This window comes from Suillus fuscotomentosus (genome assembly GCF_016647785.1).
Source record: "Suillus fuscotomentosus strain FC203 chromosome Unknown F5891scaffold_37, whole genome shotgun sequence".
Classification (NCBI taxonomy): Eukaryota; Fungi; Basidiomycota; class Agaricomycetes; order Boletales; family Suillaceae; genus Suillus; species Suillus fuscotomentosus.
The window spans coordinates 52,161-69,622 of NW_024539549.1; the positions used below are offsets into that span (position 1 = coordinate 52,161).

General features: G+C 44.8%; 5 protein-coding genes across 5 annotated transcripts; 3 read left to right on the forward strand and 2 right to left on the reverse strand.

The window, feature by feature from the left end:
- Positions 1-1,725, reverse strand: F5891DRAFT_981588 (uncharacterized protein; the record flags this gene model as incomplete). The annotated part of the gene is made up of 8 exons (XM_041377131.1): positions 1-166; positions 271-283; positions 385-431; positions 500-614; positions 665-929; positions 977-1,188; positions 1,294-1,543; positions 1,597-1,725. The coding sequence occupies 8 exons, from the start codon at positions 1,723-1,725 to the stop codon at positions 1-3; spliced, it is 1,197 nt and encodes a 398-aa protein (XP_041224249.1).
- Positions 1,726-3,311: 1,586 nt separating this feature from the next.
- F5891DRAFT_1190445 (uncharacterized protein) lies at positions 3,312-4,340 on the forward strand (the record flags this gene model as incomplete). The annotated part of the gene is made up of 4 exons (XM_041367301.1): positions 3,312-3,375; positions 3,426-3,736; positions 3,788-4,085; positions 4,132-4,340. 4 exons carry the CDS (start codon positions 3,312-3,314, stop codon positions 4,338-4,340), a joined length of 882 nt encoding a protein of 293 aa, XP_041224250.1.
- Positions 4,341-5,254: 914 nt separating this feature from the next.
- F5891DRAFT_1190446 (uncharacterized protein) lies at positions 5,255-6,855 on the forward strand (the record flags this gene model as incomplete). Its single annotated transcript, XM_041367302.1, has 4 exons — positions 5,255-5,797; positions 5,851-6,306; positions 6,354-6,559; positions 6,609-6,855. 4 exons carry the CDS (start codon positions 5,255-5,257, stop codon positions 6,853-6,855), a joined length of 1,452 nt encoding a protein of 483 aa, XP_041224251.1.
- A 4,697-nt stretch (positions 6,856-11,552) lies between these two features.
- Positions 11,553-14,903, forward strand: F5891DRAFT_1190447 (uncharacterized protein; the record flags this gene model as incomplete). The annotated part of the gene is made up of 10 exons (XM_041367303.1): positions 11,553-11,864; positions 11,926-12,297; positions 12,346-12,539; positions 12,583-12,754; positions 12,804-12,952; positions 13,003-13,400; positions 13,451-13,630; positions 13,684-13,822; positions 13,874-14,517; positions 14,569-14,903. The coding sequence occupies 10 exons, from the start codon at positions 11,553-11,555 to the stop codon at positions 14,901-14,903; spliced, it is 2,895 nt and encodes a 964-aa protein (XP_041224252.1).
- A 1,894-nt stretch (positions 14,904-16,797) lies between these two features.
- F5891DRAFT_893302 (uncharacterized protein) lies at positions 16,798-17,145 on the reverse strand (the record flags this gene model as incomplete). The annotated part of the gene is made up of 1 exon (XM_041373329.1): positions 16,798-17,145. A coding segment is annotated over one exon (348 nt), but the record flags the coding sequence as incomplete, so codon positions are not given.
- Positions 17,146-17,462: the final 317 nt, after the last annotated feature.

The following is a 17,462-nucleotide window of genomic DNA, read 5'->3' on the forward strand; positions in this document are numbered from 1 at the left end:
TTAAGTTAAATCCTGCGGAAACAATTTGCACGTGCACAAGCCCTGTTCTGCACGAGCTCCACCTGAAATCCACCTGCTCCCTTTCAGTGTGCTTGGCAGTTTGCAGTCAATGCGCTGTGCGCTTATCTCAGTGTTTGAGTCTACTCTTGACAAAACAGTAAATGTACTACACAAACATTTCGCATTGTAATTCATAGTGAACGTTCAAAGGTAAAAAGATTGCTTGTACTAATACAAGTACAGTCGAGCCTGATCGATGTTCGTACTAACCTTACAACAAGGTCTATGGTACATGTTGATAAGACATAAAGGGATATAAAGATACGTGCACCTGATAACCACTGCGACGGTTTATGCAGTGGCGTTAAATATACGACGACGCACCCTCTGGCCCATACTCCTTGGGCCATGGAAGTATTCCTACACCTGAGCTTTCGTAGTTAAATGTAAAGGTATATGCTCATATCACACCAGGCAGAAATAAACACAACTCGGTTACCATAAGTCAGAATTGGTGCGAGTGTCGATTGATTCGTCATCCATGCACTCCATGTAGCGACGCACTTCCTCTGGTAGATGCTGCGGCAGAGCTGGGCGTTGTGACGAGTCTATATCTGTAATGTCCCATCAGCCATTGATGAAACTTTGACCAGTTTGCGCTTACCACTGTCAGAGTAGGTTGATGCAGGGGAATTTTCAAGGGCCAGTGTATAAACAGCTGCCTCAGCTTGGGCATGGCGCATCTTTGCTCGCAAGAAGAATAGCTCCGATTGAGCATTGCGATGGTGAGTATGGTATCCTCCTAGGTCAAGGTACGTTGACATGAGTCCCGCCTGCGTGGATAATTCCACTTTGTGGGCCTCTTGGAAGGCCTCTTGGAGGCACATCGTAACCCATGTACTTTGCAGGCTGAACGATGGGTCATCGTACTTCAAAGAACGTAAGAACAACCAAGCGAACTAACGATAGCACTGACATTCACAGTCACCAACGTTCGCTGTTCCAGGTGCACAAGAGCAAACTGACCAATAGTTAAAGGAGAGCCGAGAAGGGGCAAGCTACTTTCGATCAAAGTAATTTCTTTAGGTGGGATGGGGTCAGTTTTTTGTCTCCTTAACCAAGTTTCACACTTGATTCGCGCAGCTCCCGAATAGGTGGCTGCAGGTTCGGTGATGCATTGTGAAGTTGCTGAGAAATAGGCATCGTCATTGACTGGTAATGCAATAGAACGCATTGCTGAGTGATTATGTCAGACCACGCTATTTGCAGTGATAAGTTATAACAGTCCCTCACATATAGCCCAGTGCTGCTGTATATGATCAATGGCCTGGCTGCACAGAGACACTTCCAGCTGACAGCGGTCTCTCTTCTCTTCCATGTAATCTCGTTCTATGCTCCAGCGGTTTGTATTATCCCCAGCAGTACTTCGCAATGATTCCTCCTTCTGCGCTTCCAACATACATCCTGTGACTATTTGCCAGATGTCACCGAGATACACCCGACCTTTGAGTATGAAGTGCAGGAGATATAATTCAGTCCGGAGCTACACAAAATATCAGAACATGCCAATAGATGCTGTAGAAATTATGAACTTACTTTCTCCGTTGGTGTGAGCCTTATGAAAAATTCTAGCCATTTGGCATGTGTTAGTATGTTAGAGAGTTCAAACATGCCGACTTGGGCAGCTAAACTGTCGAATGGTGGAAGACAGGAGGGGGCTGACATCATCATGCAAATGACGGTTGGAGTCGGATGGGTAAATTAAGTCTTGTTGGTCATTCTGAAGCGAGATTTGTATAGAATTTGCGACGGCAAATGCCGGAAATTTTAATAATACATTTTGACAGCTGGCCATCAAAAGATCTGGCTGGCCATCAAAATTAATATAGCCCTTGAGCCGCATTGACTACTGATATTGAAAGATGAGCGACATAGTACATCATCTGGACCCTTATAAAGGTGCCCTTGTCCTAATTCTACAGAAGGATAACAAAATAACAAAATATGAATGACTTGAAACAAAGTGTAGATGTAATTGGCAACTCAATAGCATGTGCACGAACAAGTATGAATTGTGATCAGTGTCAGGGGTGGTAGGTAGCTCACCGCCGTAAAACTGGGCGCTCTGAATTGCCTGAAATCTTTCCCAAAAGCTGAGTGGTGTCTGGCCCTGGTTTTTTAGTATCTCTAGCAGATGAGTGACCTGTTGAATTAGATTAGCAAAATGTTCTGCTAAGTCTTTGAATGAGGGAGACAAACCAGCCGTTAAAGCATCAACAGATGAACGTTAACCTCGGGCCCGATGAAGTGCCCGCAGGCCACGTTTAAGCCAAGTCCCTGAGGCTCATCAAAGCGTGGGGTTGAGTTGAATTCTTCGAGGATACCGTTCGGGTAAGGCGGAGTCATAAAAATAGAATGACATATCCCGCTCCACCCAGCTATGCAATTGAAGTATTCGTCAGGAAGCAAAGAGAAGAAAAACTAATAGCCTTACCTACCTACCTTTACCGAGCCTTATTTGCGATTGGGAAGTCGGAAAGGTGCAACACAATGGAAGCGCACACTGATATACTGAATGACTACATATTGAAACTCAGCCGGAATTCAGCGGCAGCGAGCCACTAGACAAGTCGGGCATCGCCGGCTGGGTCTGAATGTGTACTGTCATTCAGTATATCACCCATGTCCTTTTTGTGTTGTACTCTTTTTTCGACTCCCTCGTTACACTAATGTCTAGACGTCTAAGCTTCGACACAAGTATATTTACAATGTAACCTTCTATATTTAGCATGAAGGTGAAATGGTGGAGCAGAACGTCCAATATTCTTGCGGTAGCCTACAGCTTTGGCACGGCACAATAATTTAAATATATTATACTTACAAGTGAGGTGGGCAGGCACTGAGTTCCGTCAATAGTTATGTATATTATTCAATCACCTGTGGAATTGTCTTATTTAGCATACTATAGCCCCAAGGAGGGCGGGCAAGAGCACAATGGCATTTCGACAATTCAATCAGGCTGTCGGACCACAACTGGCCAGTGTTTGCACCAGCCGTTGATGTCCACAATCCACACTACCAGTGAGTATTAGCTAATATACAATAGTGATTCACTACAAATATCGACCTTGCGCATCAGCAGTTCCTCTTTCTCCTACCATTACCTCGATACGATACAGTGTACAGATATCTAAATAACTATAGTGAACGTATCCTATCCGATAGACTATCAAACATACTATGTGAGGTTTCAAGTTCGTTTTAGTAACTCTCAAGTTTACATATACCCACATAGAGAAAGAATCTTGGATATGTCCAAACGTGCCCGATCCAATAATGACGAACCTGCCTTGAAGCGGCTCAGGATTGAAGAAGGTAAGTCATAATACAGTGTTGTCGATATCGTCATTAATGGCATGATACAGGCAATCAGACATCACCGGCACTATGCGATAAACAAGCATGGGGAATTCTCCAACAGTTCCTCACCACCAATATGACGATGCCTGAAATGGATAGTGCTCTTGCATCGTACCTTGGCGATAGATACTCTGCCGATGATTGGGTGGAACCCCGACGTGCCTTGTTCTCCGGCGAAGGAGATGACAGCGAATCCTTGGTCAACCTCAACCGACTCATGGCCAGACACGTACCCCCTGCCCCTCCCTCTCCTGCATCGAAGACGGTCAACCGCTTGTCAAACTCACGCAGAAAGCGATCACATGGACTACGTAAAGTAAGTAAAACACTATGGCTGATAATCTTGTATACTAAAGAGGAAACATAGTCTACCCACAATCCATACATCATCATGGAGGCTGAAGATGACGATGAAGATGGGAGTGATGAGGAGGAGGCCTGGCGCTCCGAGTCGGAGCAGTTGCAGAAGGCTATACGTGTGTCAGGACCATCGGCGAAAGAGAAGTTGGCCAAAAAAATTGACGACTTAGCCAATAGGTTCAAAGAGAATTCGGGCAACTCATCTCAATGTCGTCATGGGCTCACTTCCAGAGCGGCCTCGATCCCTTTATCCTCACTTGAAGTTTCGGCACCTTCAAGCAGGATGTATTTACTTCACATTCAAAGTATGTTTATTTCGCGTTACTTAGTATACCACTCATTGCATTGCAGGAACTGCCGTTGAATATATCGCTGAACACCTTAGGAACCAAAAGTTCTCCGTTACTGTATCGCCTTGGGTAGCAGGCCAAATTTACGTAGTCGCAGATAGCCCCAAAAGCATCTGTGACTCACTTCCTGCCTCACACGGTCTTGCCATGAAGCAATGTCTTCGCATCACGGATGCAGAACGTGAAGCCGTCTGTTACGCACTCAAATAGATCTGTTATGCGGAGCCCTAAGAGAGGCGTCGTCCGCTAACGTTCATGACGTAACCGGAAGGGTCCGGTGTAGCGACTGAGACTGGTGACGACGAGTCGGCAGATATCAGAGACGCGCGTGTCACGTGACTTCTAAGACGGAGGTCTTCAAAGTCACTGACGTTCTCAAAGTAAGGACAGTCTTGTCTGAACGATGAGTAGTCGATCGAGGTAGACTTAGGCGTGATGAGCACCTAAGAAAATATACTAGAGACTGAAGCTGAGGGAGCTTCAGAGGGAAGTATGTTCGAGGGAAGATTGAGTAGATTCAAGTTAGGGAATCTAGTACAGAGTGACCGACTACTTATACTAAGTGGAAAGGGTTAAGGGCAAGGCTACCGTACTGTAGGTAAGGGCAAAGGGGAAATGGAAAGGATATAGGTATGCTGGTAGCAGAGCCTGATTAGTGATGTGAGGTTGAATGCGGAATGAGACCGAGAAACGTTGGAACGAGCCAACGGTAAATGATACAATGCGCAGCACGCATGAGTCAGAGGAAAGATAAGACAAGATAAGGAAAGCCACATTGGTGGCACGAGTCAGAATGAGTCATAGCCCGAAGGCACGTGCACACGTTGGTGCGATAGGAGGGGGGGATGAGGGACGGGAATGGTCCCGAGGATCCGGTCAACGGATAGTCGGTAGAGAAGTACAAGCCGGAGGCATACGAGGGCGAGGACGAAGGGGAAAAATGATAGGGGGGCCATGTAGCCGATGTTACTTGTAACACCGTCGTTGGTTCACTGTTCCAACTACCTAGCCCAGCTTGGGTGAGGATCAGGCACAGCCCACACAGGGGCTCTATAGGCAGAGTAGAATCCCAGACAGAGAATTTGGTCAAGGTTCTAATTCCTCCATTGCGCTTTCCCTATTCAATGCCTTGCGGAACTCGAGCTCTGCTTGATCAATGTCGCCTTCCGACCAACAAGGCCGTTTCCGACATCATTTGTGATAACAAAGTAGTAGGATGGACGTACGAAGGACAAAGCTACTACATGGGTCTCCTACTACAAGATTTCCACCGCGATAACCTCGAACTTCTTGCCTCCCCTCATATTGACGACATCCGACTCCATCTTGAATCCGGATGGGACAAACCATTCCTGAAGAAAACTGTCACATCGTTTTCTATGCAATTTTTGCGCATGGGCGATTGGGCGAGGGTCGTTGAAGGTGCTCTTCGTGGGGAGTCAGGTCAGGTCATATCGACGGATCATACAGTTGGTTCCGCGAGCTTGGAGTTCGCGTTCGATGGACGTCCAGAACAAATAGAGGTTCGTGTTGAAGAAATAGAGCGCGTATTCCGGGTCAGCGATACCGTCAAAGTTGTAGCTGGTCCGTACTTGGGAATAGAAGGACACATTATTCAAATGTGGCAAGATGTATTTGACATTTGTCAAGATATCACCAATGAACAGGTATGTCTTGACGCAAATACATTTCTACGAAATTGACTGACATTTACATATAGGTGGAGGTTTCCAAGTACTACTTGGATCGGCGTCCCTTGAATCACACCATGCACTCACAAATACCCATGCAACAATATCTCGAGCCTCCCCCCGAGTCCGACTCTATCGAAATTGGAGATTATATAGAAGTGCTGGACGGCAGGCACATGGGGAAACACGGCGTCATGGACTGGTATGCCAAGAGATCGACCTATCTGTGGTTCCGGGATGTCCTCACTCAGGACGGCAGAGAGACCAGCTCTGGACTCTCCAGTATCTCAGTTCCTGTGGCAATGGTTCGGCGGACGAGCCTCACCCACACCATCCAGTATACGAAGGACAAGGGGTATGATGTCAGGCCTGGAGATGTTGTGACTGTTGCCCGCGGACCGGAGTACCAGGCGAAAGGGGTCGTGCACAGCGTTGATATTCCAAATGCTCATTTGACCATATTATGCGATAGTGACCGATCGCTCGTAAGTACAGTTCACTTCGTCTCGAATACATCTGACACGTGTAACAGCTCCGCATCCCAATTAGATTTGTAACTAAGATACGCAACGTCTTCTTGGATTCGTTCCGGAACGATATTGGCCAGGAAGTTTTCGTTATTGGGGGCGACCAGAAGGGCTACCGAGCCACGCTCCACTCTCTTTCCTCTGAGACTTGCATCGTTGCTGTGCATGGGCAGCAGCGCACCGGACTCAAACTGCACGAAGTTGCCACCAAGTGAGTAATACGCTTATTTTCGAATTGTTCTGAAGCTTACAATATTTAGGTATGGAATGAGACTGAACGGCGCGATGCTCGAAGGTCCGGAGTTAACCGCATTCTGTGAAATGAGGAAACGATCATACTTGGTGCCTCCACCTCGCTCCACCACCCCACCCGTCGAAAAAGAAAAAATTGCTTCCAGTCCAGTGGTTTATCTCACAGGTCCCAGCTCATCGCCATCCAACACATGGTCCACCTGGTCCGAAAGTTTAGAAATGACATTATGTGAAGATAGTGTCATTTTAATTTGATGACTCATTGGGACACTTTTTTGACTTTGAGTTTAACTAATGTAATCTCTATAATTCTAGTACTGTGTGTGACCTCCTTCTGCCCCAATCACTTCTGCCACTCTTCTAGACATATTCCCTATCAATTTTGGATATTTTTCTTTGGTGATTCCATCATACTCTGCTGTAACACTGTCTCATAGTTGGAATAGCCCCTATGGTGAATCTTGATATGCTACAAGTAATTTCTTGAGTGATTCTCAGGGGTATTCAATAGGGTTGATGTCTTGGGTCTATGTTGAACATGATAGAATAGTAATATTATGGTCTTTAAGTTATTTGATAGCCAATCTAGAAGGTTGCTCTATAAGACTCGAGATCTCTTAATCACTATATTCTAATTGGAAAAGCTGCTGATGTTAATAAAGTGATTAAATTGATTATTTCCATCATTCCTATGACTATCTCTACTCAAATAGTCAGACAGACTCTCAAGACAGCCCATATTAAAGCTATAATCAAGAAAAACAGATTCTTCTGTCTCCAACCTATAAAAAGAAAAGACAAGATGCTACTTTCAAGTACAAATATTGGACTGCTAATAGCTGAAAGAGGTTTATCTAGTTAGATAAGGTTAAAATCAATAGGATGAGATCATATGGCAAGGAATTTGTATTAAAATAAATAGGACAATCATTAAGATAAAGAAAAGTTAAATAAACACCTTAAGTTTCAAGACGAAAACTTGATGGTATAGGACTATATGAGATAAAATGGAGTGGGAATCTTCTATGAAGCAAAGGGGAGGATGAATACAGAGTAGTAAATACTCATTTGACAGGAGTGTCTGCTAAGAAGCATGCAGGAGTTATGAGTTAATGAAGAAGATACTGTTTTGTCATAAGACAATGGCCCTAAGTATACCTCTAAAACAGCCACCAATAGCTTGAAGACCATGATATTACTATTCTATCATGTTCAGCATAGACCCAAGATATCAACCCTATTAAATACCCCTGAGAATCACTCAAGAAATTGCTTGTAGCATATCAAGATCTACCATAGGGGCTATTCCAACTATGAGACAGTGTTACAGCAGAGTATGATGAAAATACCAAAGAGGAATACCAAAAATCGATAGAGAATATGTCTAGAAGAGTGGCAGACATGATTAAGGCAAAAGGAGGTCACACAAAGTACTAGAATTATAGAGATTACATTGGTTAAACTCAAAGTCAAAAAAGTGTCCCAATGAGTCATCAAATTAAAATGACACTATATTCACATAATGTCATTATTTTCCCATAATATAGGGAGCCGAAATGAAGCTGAGACGCAGACCTTTCTGACACCTCCCTGTAGTTTAGTCATATTCCCACGTCTTGACACATGATATAGCAATTACATGAAAAGCTATAAACATTGGGACACTTTTTTGAGCCACTGTATAACCCTACATCAACCGTCAACCGCCAATCCCACCTCTCTGTCGACACACGATCCCTGGGCTGTCGATACCCAGAACGCCGAAGCGGAGAATTTGCCGGACAACAGTGCGTCCTCAGTCTTGGCATCGCAATGTCTACTTATTTCATTCTAGGCCCAATACCTTGGTTGATGTCAAAAGAATTTTCATTGACACTTTCAATGTATCACGTTGTAGGGATTCATTTCTGGCTGGGCTTGTAGAGACTGTTTTTACCTTACCTTATGTTGGCACTTTTGTAGCTTACATAAGCAAGCAATCTTTTCACCAGTTACCAGTATGGGTCTGAGGGCTGACCAAGTTTCTATGATATTTCCTCTCCTCTGAGCCTTAAGCCTAGTCCAGAAACCCTTTAGGGTCGAATAGCAGCTAGGTTCTGCAAGACCCAACATTGTTCAGACTCACCATCTGAATTGTTGTACCTTCAACGTGTTGTTGAAGGTGTCGCCTAACTTCCTCCATGGTAGGCTACACAAGCGATTTGTATCAACGGCTTGTCCCGACTCATTCTGTGGTGAGAACGGACCGGCACCTGAGGGTCACGTGGCCGCATTCTGTACATCCAACGGCACAGGCGCTGCTATCAAACACCATCATATCCCCGCCAGCGATCTGAGCCCAGCTCCTCCACGCAAGAAAAACCAACAGTGCCTCGTTCTGGACGGGGCTCACCGCGGGGCTCTTGGAACTGTTGTAAATTGTTGGACCAAGAAAAAGACTGTTGACCTTAGACTTAGCGAAACTGTCACTGTAAATCTGGGTTTTGATCAGCTATGTCTGGTAGAACCTGCAAAACATATGAAGTGATATATACCAATAGTAGAGTACATGGGTCTAGTTATTGGGGACGATCGCCTCTGTTCTTATCTTACGGTACATATCTTATCTCAGTTTCACTTCAACCTGTACTATTAATGTTGATTATCCTGTAATAATACATGTGATATAATGTCAATTTTTGGCGCCAGCAAGGTTGACACTGAACGGCTGACTCAGTTCCAATCAGCGAACCACTCACTTCTCCCGTTACTGACTTCTACCCTTGCGCAAGAACAGGCGCCGAAATATATGAAATATCTATGCTTGCTGTACCAGGCTAGGTTGTCAGTATATCCAACAGGCACCCTAACTCATCACGTAGATACAGTAGTTGTCCAGCAGGTTTGTAACAATTGGTACAACATTGGTAGCTTACTGGTGGGCATTGCAAATAACCATCAATGATGTTTATTTTGGGTAGCTAACGACCATTGCTATCGATAACTGCTAGTGTATTTCCAAGTCATTGCTATAGAACCATCACAACTGCGAAGGGAGACCGTTTGGAGGCAATCTGGCATTGTTTGTGCAACCAACTGGTTCACAACGCAAAGAACTATCACAAAGTTCCACTTAGGCAGTAGGTGACCATTGCGGTCGAAAAATGCTAGCGTATGACAAGGCATTGCCCTGGCTCTATCATCACTATGAGTAACAACCATTCTGGATAAGTATTACACTGGTCGTGTAACTCACGATTGCCGTCTCATTGAAATTGCAAATAAACATAACAAAGTTTACCTTAGGCAATAGATGGCCACTGAATTGGAGAGATGCAGGACTTCTTACAAAGGTATATCTATCAAGCATCATAGTTATAAGGCATTGCGAGATTAGTATACATTCATCAAAGTTAGGTTCATATTGCACTTTCTTATCTTTGGATGGCATGATGTTTTGCATATATATTCATTTGTCTTCGGATATAATCCGGTTGACTTTTGGTCCGAACTTGCCATTTAAATCTACAAAAGCCAAGTTCTCGCTGATTTCCTGATGTACATGCTATGATTGATCATCAGACTTGCACATCAGACTTGCGCATCAGGGAAACGTAATACAACTCTGTAATACGGAGTTGAATTACGTTTCCCTGATGCGCGCAATGATGATATATCATGCTGTCAAATGTACAGCCCGAACACATTCTGCAGTCATGTCTGGTGAATATCTACTGCAATGGTTTGCTTTAGATTTGCCTGTTTATCAACTTGTGCAGTGATACTGACATATAACACACAGTGCAGAATTTAATTCGTTTTATTTGGATTGAATGTTGCCTATGTACATGCACATTTCATCTGTCCCGAAGTAAGGCTCGCATAACACCAAACTGTACAGTGAGTTATTGTGTAATACTAGTACAGTACTAGCCTAACTACTAGTCTCCCATCGCTATCACAATGGCACCACGGTATAAAACTGCAGAAGAATGGCGCAAAGCTCGATTGCAAAGCAAACGAGCACATTATCAACGGTCAGAGTTCATCACTCTGAGTCTATCATCATACTCACAATAAATTTTATTCTTCCTTTAGAAATAAGACTACAGAACAGGCAAAGTCTCGAACACATTGGCGAACACGTTCTCATTTCAATGATGTATGTATTCCCTCGATATACACTATATATACAATTTATCTACCATTGTACACTTTCAAACAGGATGTCATCGCGTTGTTTTCCACCTTGGACCGATTGAGTGACGAGCTAGGGTACAGGTCCGGCATTCCTGAGGCAAACACCATGCAATCTCGTGTTATTGCAGTGCTTCAGAGAATAGATGTCGAAGGTTGGACTCTGCTGCGCCCTGAGTTGGACAATTCCTCGATCGTAGTGCTGAATTTGCATGAGTGTGCTACTGAATTACATGAAGCGGTGCGACAACTCAGATGTATGTCTGGGACCGGTTATCAGCTCTTATTGAAACAGAGCCAGGAACTAATTGACTTGATGGGGAGATGCCTTGCAGTAGAAAGGGAAATCATATCAATAATAGATGATGGGGGTGTTGAAGCTTACAATGAGGCAATGCTTACTGACTTGCTCAGTTGGCAGACAATACTAAGTTGATATATCAGGCAGTTTTTAGAATTACATCATCACATGACTGAATTGTTGACTTACTACTATAACACTGTATCCAACTTGAACTTGAATGGTCAGAGGTCAAAGACGGCGAAACCTGAAGCACTACCAGCGTGATTTCTATGCACACAACGCTGCTGCTTCAAAAGCAGTGATTAACGATACAAATGACGCACCTCAACACACTCGCAATGCTCAACAACGCAAGCACAGCAGTTTCGAAGCAGGACCAAGTGGATGTCTAAATGTCTCTTCATCTTACTATACAGTTCCTAACTCTCCAGGTAAATGACGTCGTGGAGAATCAGATGTTCCGTTAGACACCATGGATCTCAACCTTTCAATTATCAATGACTTTTCTGATAACCTTCAGAGCGACACTTCGGAGCTTGTGGAATTCACTAAACCAAAATGTACTGGGGTTCAGGGTGAGGTCTTGCGTTTATGGCGATCTGATTCCGACTTGTTTTTGGAGGAATTCCTCTACCTGGAGGGTCGAGGTGACTATTCACAAGACATTTGTGTTTGCGGTGAGGAAGCAGCAACATATCGTTGTCAGGATTGTCATGGTTGCGAATTATTTTGTCATTTGTGCATGATCCGCATACATGACAGACATCTGCTTCATAGAATGGAGGTACGTGTATATATACTTTACATTTCTTACATAGACTGACTCTTTTGCACTTTGAACTTAGCGATGGGATGGTATCTCATTTTACAGCATTACCTTGAAGTCCATGGGGATCCATCTACAACTTGGACATGCTTCTGGTGTTCAGTGCATCAACCCACTCCCTGCTCACAACGGCGACTTTGTTATCATCGACTACAACGGCATCTACAAAGTAGGGTTAGATTTTTGTGGATGTGCACATGCCGAACTGCACATAATTCAACTACTACATGTTCGCCTCTTTCCTGCCACAACAGTCGATCCAAAAACAGCTGCAACATTTCAGGCACTGGAATACTTTCAGATGCTGTCTTTTGAGTCCAAAGTCTCCGCATTTGAATTCTACAAAACAGCTGCTCGTTTGATGGACAGTACTGGAATTCATATACCAAAGGTACGTGCTAATTCTATTATTATTTCAATTTATCATATCACAATCTAGGATCGTTACGAGGCATTGTTACGCATGATGCGAGAGTGGCGCTTCATCAAGCAGATGAAACGTGCTGGTCAAGGTCATCACCCTGATGGTATTGGTGCAACTAAACCAGGTGCCTGCACTATTTTGTGTCCTGTGTGTCCCCATGCAGGCAAAAACTTACCAGATGGATGGGAAAATGCACCATCCGAAATATGGTATGTATAACGCCACCTTTCTGCCTGACTTTTTCTCACACAGTCCCAGATTTTTATATGCCTTATTCCTTGCCATCGACACCAATTTCTGTCTCGCTTGCCGTAATGTCTCTTCGGACATTGTTGATCCGGGTCTCAATCGTGGATATGCGTTTTTTGTGGAGGAACATGCATATAAAGATTTCATTGGTTCACGCGAGCGAGTCGTCCAGGAGGTAAATTCAACTTTTATTTCTCGTGAGCACTAAGTCTAACTCTCTGTAGTTGAGTTCATGCTCCAGTCACAACACAGTCAACCTTGCAGATTCGAGAGTCTCACATGGCCTTGCAGCCACTGGTGCCAGTACTATTGATTGCGCAAGACACAATTTCAAACAGCCCTGCTCAGTCGGTGACCTACAGAAGGGCGAAAGGTGCGCAACATTCCACATTCTTGCTGTATTGCTAACAACAGAACTTATAGGTACCTTAACATGGATTATTTATTCTTCTCGAGCATGCAGTCTTCATCGGAGATATCGACATTGAACATCTCATACGATATTGCTTGTCAATGGAGCAAACATCTCTGGACACGAATGTCCGCCTTCCCACACCAGTACCACATCAAGCACGACCAAAAGTCAATCACATTTCTCATACCGAAATTCCACCTGCCGGCCCATGTGGCCAAATGTCAGTCAAACTTTTCCTTCAATTTCATCAAGGGCGTTGGTCGCACGGACGGTGAAGCTCCCGAGCGTGGCTGGGCCGACATAAACCCCATCGCGACAAGCACACGCAAAATGGGTCCCGGTTCGAGGCGCAACACCTTAGATGACCACTTCAATGACTGGAACTGGAAGAAGATCTGTGCAATGGGTAAGTTTTTTGCCTTGAACATCTGAATCTAAAGTATCACTGTCTCTTAGGTTTGATTTTCCGCCGAAAGTACAACTTTGCATTAATTGAGGTGCAAGAACGCGTCGACGATCTCATTAATTTTGAAGCTTCCCTAGCTGCAGATAAGTTAGTTGAATGGAGGAGGGACATCAAAGCATGGGAGGCAGACCGTTCACAACCGAACCCGTTTGAAGGCAGAGCTATGACTAGTACGTGTACTCTATATTGACACATTTTGAGAAGCTGACGGCATTTTCAATAGCAATGACTCAGGCTGCTGTGTGCCTAGCCTTATCGATGGCTGAGGCTGCAGAGATTGAGCGTGGCAACAACATGTCCCTACACGATGATATATCACCCTCTGTGTTAATTTCGTCGGGATTAGAACTCGAAGATCAGCAGTTGAGTGTATATTTCTGGATGTATTGAATCACGCACTGACTCTATTCTAGGCGCCGTCTTGGCTTTGATGCCAAGGCGATTAAACACCACACTACAGATGTCCAGAAGGGCAAGATCTTACAGCGCATGAATGCTCTTCGCCGACGCATTGACACCTGGGCCCGGGTGCAGGTGTTGTATATGCCTAGTGTCTCCCGCCTGCAGTCACCAGATGACATTGCCACTGAAACGAAGGCCCACAACATCAGCCTTTTTCTGCTGTCCTCTCTGCCCCAGCGAGTGCCATGTGACGATCGCTTGCTCAAACATGAATGGGAATTGCGTGAAGCTCAGGCATACGACATGCTGAATGACCTCCGCACCGTGCTTAACCTGCGATACCACCTTTACAAGTATAAGGACACCTTTATTCGGGGACAGCGAGCAAATACCCGAGCAAACGGAATCATCAACAATGCTGAACATCGCATTGACACCTTATCACTTAAGTATTCTACTGCTAGAGATGCACTTGTGAATCTGGCAGCAAGGCTAGGTAAGACTGATGACTGGGAGAGGAGCCTCAAGCCACTCAACAAGCAAAGGGATGCCGTCCCACTCAAACACAACAATGGCCGAATGGTGGGACAACAAAGTATATCATGGATCTGGAGGACTTCGGGCTTTAACAGCAACGAGCTAGGGCTACAGGACTGTAAGTAGGCTCTAACGACTGGTGCTTCTTGCTAACCTGGCCATTTTATAGTGCTACATGTTGAATGGTGTAAGGCGCGAGCACGAGCTCATCGCTGGGAGGAAGAAGTGCAACTACTATGGGAGGAAATGTGCTGCATCGTTGCATTTCTTGACTGGCAGGCAGGCTGGTGGGACATGCAAGGTCCGCGGCATGCTTTTAACTCACTGCAGGCTGGAGAGGGTGCTCTTGCTTATGTGCAGCGCCAGGCTAATCTACGTCGACAGATGGTCATACACATCAAATCCGTGTGGGCAGCCAACCCTTCATGGCAAGAAGCTCCCCTTCTTGCAGTCCATCTTCGTTCCGAGTTGCCAATGCCAAACTCCCATTCCCCTGTCTGTTGAGGTGTCTGTCATGACTTGATTTGAGGTCACAATGGAGAGGATGACGAGGGCAAATATATAATCTACTATATTTCTGTGTTTTAACGGACGGGCTGCAACAAGAGAACTATGACATCATTTGAATTATTTGACCCTGGCTCATGATTGGTGGAAACATCAATCAGTGAGCCCCGAAGGTGATATATCACGCGAGCCCAGAGCTTTAAAGGTGATGTATCATGATTCACAAAAGGCTTGAAAGTGATGTATCACGCGAGGCGATACCAAGGTGATGTAACACAACTGGAAGTGATATATCATGTGAGTTTCAAGGGCTTTGAAGGTGATATATCACTTTCAGTTGTATTTGGGGCTTGCGTGATGTATCACTTTCGGTTGTGTTTGAGGCTTGCATGATATATCACTCAAGCCTCAAGGGCTTTGAAGGTGATATATCACATGACACGAGCCCTCAAACACGACCAAAAGTGATATATCACGCGAGCCTCAAGGGCTTTGAAGGTGATATATCACATGACACGAGCCCTCAAACACGACCAAAAGTGATATATCACACGAGCCTCAAGGGCTTTGAAGGTGATACATCACAGGATGAGCCTAATATATCAATGGTCTATGTGATACATCACAGAACAGGCAGCGAGAAAGGTGAGGGAGGTGATACATCATGGTTTATGGACCACAGGCTCTGATATAACACCAGCCTTCTACAATACTAGACATTGATATATTATACCTACAGGATATTGTGCTGGCAGGTCATATTTCCATTCTAAGGCGTGCAGGCGAGTCATGTAGTTGAATCCTGGTTGTACCGCGACCTGCTCATACTCACGTCATCAAGTTCACAAGTCCAGTTCATGCAGCATTCTTCATCATATCTGCAAGGTGTATCAGTACATGCGTTGACAGACATAGATGCTGTCAAGGCAACAACAACAGCAAGGAGGGAGAAACACATTTTCTGTACGAGATGATATGGATCTTCTGAGGGAATCCAGAGTGATATCTCTGAGGATTGGGGAACACTGTAGGACGAAGGCCAGCTTTTATATCTTGTGTATACTAATGGGTACCATTCTGATCGATTTGACAGAATTTGTTATCGCTATCAGATGGCGGAAATTCCGGTAGAACCTGCAGGAGCATGTTCAATTTATTATGACCATTGTATCGCAACCTGCTGACAGGCATCAATAATTTACTCTTCGTCATCACAGAATGCTCGCTCGAATTCTGAGTATCTCATTTAGATCTTATACTTGCCAACATGTTAGTAAAGACTACACCTAGCAACACATGGAAAAAAACTATATAGAAAAGAAAAGAAGACGATTCACATCAAAGACAATACACCCTTCACCTTCCCTCCCACCTTTCCTCCACCTCCTTACACACCTCCACCTCACCCTGACCCGGTTTGTCGGTGAACACTATATTCATCATTGCAGGATTCATGATTGATTTTTAGAGGGTCCACGTCATGGCGCCATCGGGGAATGAAGGGCCAGTGAGGATGTCGTCTATACTTTTTGGGTGCACGGTGGTACATTTCTCAGGGTGAGAGGAAGAAGAAACAAGATCCATTAAGCGCTGTTTGAGTGAGCATGAGGTGGAATCAGTCATCTGGAGGGAGGAGGAACGTGCATTTTCCCTCGACAACCTTGCTCCTCATGTCATGGGTTATGAAGACATCTGGGCTATTATGAGGGCTTAACCTAGCACTAAACAGCGACAACTCATCTTGCATACCCCTTCATCAACTTTAGGAGCTGGCTGACAGCTACTAATAAGTCTTGGCAAGCGTCTTTATCTGCAGAGTGATTTGTTTCTGATGTGGAGAGGCCTTAAGGGGCTGATTTAGTGAGGATGTAGCTGTATTGTGGCCTTTGTAAGCAAGCTGGATTACTTGCAGACATGCAGGGTTTACACCCCAGAAAGGAGTGAGATCAAGGTTATATCCCTCTGGGAGCTGGATGTTGTGCTCTTGGATGTAAGCTCGCCTGCTGGGATTTAGAGCAAGGATTGAAGGGATGAGAGTAACGTACCATCTATTGAAGCTCGGTGGAGGTGCTCTTGAGTATCTGCGGTGGTACTGGCAGACTGCTTCTGGTAGTGTTTTACTGGTATGTGCGAGTTTTGCATTCCATTCCTTTTCCATGGGTTTGGTGAGGTTGAGGATAGGGTGTCTACTACCTGGGTGTACTTGGAGTAGATTGTCTGGATGAAAAATGTGGGAGGGGTGCTGTTGTGATGGTTCCAGTATATCTAATATCTCATGCTGGTGCAAACCAGTGTACTTAATATGCTCGAGGGGGTGCACTAAAAGTAGAGATAATGAATATCACAACCCGAGACCTTCATTACCAGTGCTAATGGCTACGACATTCATTAGAATGAGGTTGGAAAATCTAAAGACGGAGCTCCAGAACCTAGTACTGCATGCCGACTCACGAATCACGAGACCTGGGGCAATGATTAACAGATCGTGAGCTGCCCAGTACCCTTGAACAGCTTTATGACCCTGAGAAATGGTGGGAGGTTCTGCAGGTGAGGAAT